General features: G+C 50.6%; 1 protein-coding gene across 1 annotated transcript; it reads right to left on the bottom strand.

Annotated features, from left to right (window-relative positions):
* Positions 1–1,385: 1,385 nt before the first annotated feature.
* On the bottom strand, positions 1,386–2,532 carry LOC106792897. Its single transcript, XM_014759432.1, has 3 exons — positions 2,215–2,532; positions 1,591–1,884; positions 1,386–1,523 (listed from the first exon to the last, which is right to left on the bottom strand). Exons 1-3 carry the CDS (start codon positions 2,530–2,532, stop codon positions 1,386–1,388), a joined length of 750 nt encoding a protein of 249 aa, XP_014614918.1.
* Between the last annotated feature and the right edge of the window lie 1,446 nt (positions 2,533–3,978).

Below are 3,978 nucleotides of genomic sequence, written 5' to 3'. Positions count from 1 at the left end.
ACTACAGAGAGAAATAGCCATACCGAACATGCACACACCATTCATACCCTCCCTTTTAGYCGCCTCTTACGACAAGCAGGGAATACTGTGGGAGTATTCTACTACCCCCTACCCACGGGGGGGACCCTGACGCATCCCTAAAGCAACCCTTACGTTCCAACCCTTGTTTTTTTTTTCTTTTTTCGTCAGGGGGAAAACCTCCAAAAGGCCCCTTGGGCCCGGTTCCCCAGGGAGTGTCGGATTTTTACCGACTAATAACCCACCTGGTGCAAACATTCATTCACTGGATGGGAGAAGCAGATCTGTGGTAGAAACACAATACATACACACTTACTCTCCCATCCCGATGAGCCTGGCCGGTTCGCCATGCTCTCATCCTCATTCATACATATCACTTATACCTTAATAAATAACTAATCAACTAATAAACTACTATGTAACCAATTAATAACTACTACTTATTCTACATATATATTTATGTACATACCCGACCATCCATCCCAAGATGCACTGGTCGGGTTCACACAACCCATGCATCAGCATGCTCATTCTTCTTTAAGGGGAAGCGACGCACTAGACCAGGCCAGGCGCCGCCAAAGCTTCCCGAAACCTTACACGGGGGGGCCGCCTAGGAGCTATTCTCCTTTGCGGCCTCGCAATCATTCTTCACCTATTTAGAAATGCACGTTCTCTCTCCCTTTTAGCATCTTCCTTGGCCTTCATTACAAGTCCCGAAAAGGACTGGAATGCAGCCTACGCCCTCGGGGTATCCAGGGACTGCCTGACTATCCCGGTGAGGGTGGGCTGCACCCCCACCCACACTCCCTGACCAAAGAATCCCTAGCATTCGTCCACGCCGGGCATTCAATCAGGGTGTGTTCCGTGTCATCTCTATCCGCGCCGCAGTGAAAGCACCGCGGGGAGTCCGTCCTCCTGATACCATGTAGGTACGCAGGAAAGCAGCTATGGCCAGTCATCAGCTGAGTGGCGTAGAAGGTCGTACTTATAGAGTACAGCCTCCTAACCCACTCATCCAAACTGTCAGCAATAGCTGCTCTAACCCGCGCGTCCGTTCCCCCGTTACCCCATTTAGTCCCAATTTTTCTTCCCTCAATGCAGCAATCGCCCCCATCCTGGCGAAAGCACCCAGCACCACCCTAATATTTGGAGGGACAGGTCCCTCCGCATTCTTAAGGGTAACATACAACTCCGCCAGTCGCGGCGCCACATGATCGAGGGGAATAATCCCCGCGACCATCATTGCCGCATGGAAGGAAACCGTCCTATATGCGCAACACACCCTGATTGCCACCCTTCTTTGCAAGGCCCGAACAGCCCGCCTGATCCTCTGATCCTCTACAACAGCGCGCCACCACACTGGAGCACTATAGAGGAGCATGGAGTGGATCACGCTGTTGTAGAGACGCCGCTTCTTCTCCGTTGGCCAATGGAGGTTCGGAAGGATCCTCCCAATAGACCGAAGGATCCCTTCCACTCTCGGGATTAAGGCCTGGAAGTGAACCCTAATGAAATATTTGAATCTAAAACTATGCCCAGGTATTTCACACTGGGCTTCACTGCAATACAAACCCCCATGTATCTAATCACAGGGGGGGAAGCAATCCTGCGTCTGCATAAGGCAGAAGCAGGGAAGGCCATTGCCTCCGTTTTCTGTAGCGCTACTTTCAGGCCCAATCCCTCAAATTCATTCACAATTAAATCTAGGTCTCGTTCAGCCGCTAACAATGCGCAAGACAGATCCCGTCCCGCTGAAAGAAGGGCCGTGTCATCTGCATAGCATACCACACTAGACCCTCCCGGCAGCGGGACTCGGAGGACCCGATCGTACGCAATGTTCCAAAGTGTGGGGCCAAGGTCGGAACCCTGTAGGACCCCACACATCACGCTTACATTATTAATTATGCCCTGCCTTCCTATAAAGGACAAGAGCCGGTCACGGAAATAATCTTTTATAATATTAATCAAATAGGTGGGGAAGCCACTTCTCTCCATCGATGCTATCACTATATCCCAGGGGAGCGAGTTAAATGCGTTACTAATATCCAATGAGATTAAAACGCCCACTCGTCCACTACTTGCGCACTCCTGTATGTAATTTTTTACTTCTCCGATTGCTCCAAGGGTAGAGTAACCCACCCTGAAACCATGCTGACACGTCGAAAGAACACTTTGAGTATTTAAAAACTCGCTCACCTTGGAGAAAACAACTCTTTCAAATAGCTTCCCTACCTCGTTCAGTAGGCATATTGGCCTGTATAAGCTAGGCAAGTTACCATCACCAATTTTTTTTTTCTTCAGAAACACGAGCTTGGTCCTCTTCCATGCCCGTGGGAAGACTTCCCTCCTCAGCAGCATAATGAAGCTTTCCGCAAGGCCTCGACCACAGTGTATGGCCGCCCTCTTCACCACCAGTCCAGGGATCCCGTCAGGACCCGGTGCCCTCCCAAGGTTAATCCTTTTAGCGGCCCTATGAACCTCTTCAACCGTGACTACTATTTCCTCCGGGTCCATCACGTTGACGTTTGGGGAAACTGATCGGCTGCCTCCCGGACACAGCGTTTTAACTATCCTCGTCAAAAGAGGAGGATCCAGTACCTAAGTAAGAGGGGGAACACCTCGAGCCCTCAATTTCCCCATTACAAGTTTATAGGGTCTCCCCTATGGATCATCCTCTATGGTGGCTAAAAAGTCCTTCCAGGCCAAGGCCTTTGCCCTTGTGATGGCCTGGACCAGATTCCTTCTCTTCTCCCTTCTGTCCTTTAGACATGCTTTAATTCTGTCCAGATCACCTCCTCGCCTGGCCCTTAGATAACACCTTCTCGCCGCCGTAGCCGCTCCCCGTAGGACCACTATTTCCCGTAACCACCATGGTACAGCTGGACACCTGTCCACCACCGTTCTCACCCTCGACATAGAAATGTCACATGAAGTGAGGAGGGYATTGTCCGCCCATTTCACCATGTCCCACATATTATTACCATCATCCCGTGTCCACTCACCAAAGACGAGGGCTGCAGCGAGCTTGTCCTCATTTACAGTCCTCGTATCCCACTTAGGGAAAATTTTGTCCCTGGAGCGAAGGCTTCGGAAGCCTGTAGCCTCATGCCAATACTTAAATGTGATATATAAATGGTCCGAAAGGGACTCAGCCTCATCCACCTTTCAATCCGATAAGCGGACACTAGCTGCCGGAGATCCCTACGTAAGGTCTACAACGCTCGACCCTTGCGGTTGAACGCACGTGGGGTGGCCAGCCTGGTTACTCAGGCTTAGGTTCAACCTATTGGCCCACATACAGAGTAACTCGCCCCTTGGATTGCTTCTGCCTTCCGGATCCCATTTGGGGAACCGGACATTAAAGTCCCTGGCAATTAGCACTGGAAGAGCGGGAAATATGCATAAGAGCTCTTCGAGCTCATCAAGGAGTCTACCAAAAATATTTAAATTCTCGCTGAGGGGAAAGTAGACTAAAACTACCCACGAGTCCCCCTATTTGACAGCTACAAAAAACAAACCCCGACGCATCAGGCTACAGGTTCTTTCGCCTTTGCCCGCAATAATCGCAGAGAGAGGAAACCCCCCCAGGGATAAGAGCCATTTCTCATCCCCGGGAGGGACCTACCACGGCTCCGAGTCTATCGCAATATCCGCCCTAATCTCCCTCATCCGCTGGCCCAGCAAGTCCTGGACGCGACGCGCGTGGTTTAGATTGGCCTGAATGACCGTGGCAATTGTAGTTTCTTATTTAGTTACTCACATGAAGGGGCAGAATTCAACTGCTCAACCTCAATGTCATTGCCGACACTCAAATCCACACTATTTACAAAACTTTGTACTATTGTTTTTTCGCCTGCACTACCCGGAACGTTCTTTACGTACCCTGACGTGTCCCTTCGGTCCGCAACTCCCCCCAAAATAACGTCTCTCCCCTTAATAGGAGGCACTAACGGACACTTT

This window comes from Polistes canadensis, unplaced genomic scaffold (assembly GCF_001313835.1).
Source record: "Polistes canadensis isolate GaletaPanama2010 unplaced genomic scaffold, ASM131383v1 scaffold_1262, whole genome shotgun sequence".
NCBI classification, from domain to species: Eukaryota; Metazoa; Arthropoda; class Insecta; order Hymenoptera; family Vespidae; genus Polistes; species Polistes canadensis.
This window is presented reverse-complemented; position numbering and strand designations above follow the sequence as displayed.

Excerpts from the sequence above, each read along its gene's own strand:
- LOC106792897 (XM_014759432.1), bottom strand. The coding sequence starts at position 2,532 with ATGGACCCGGAGGAAATAGTAGTCACGGTTGAAGAGGTTCATAGGGCC. Across the intron at positions 1,885-2,214 it reads AAAGAGTTGTTTTCTCCAAG|GGTTCCGACCTTGGCCCCAC; the intron begins GTGAGCGAGTTT and ends GGGGTCCTACAG. Across the intron at positions 1,524-1,590 it reads CTGTGATTAGATACATGGGG|GGTTCACTTCCAGGCCTTAA; the intron begins GTTTGTATTGCA and ends ATATTTCATTAG.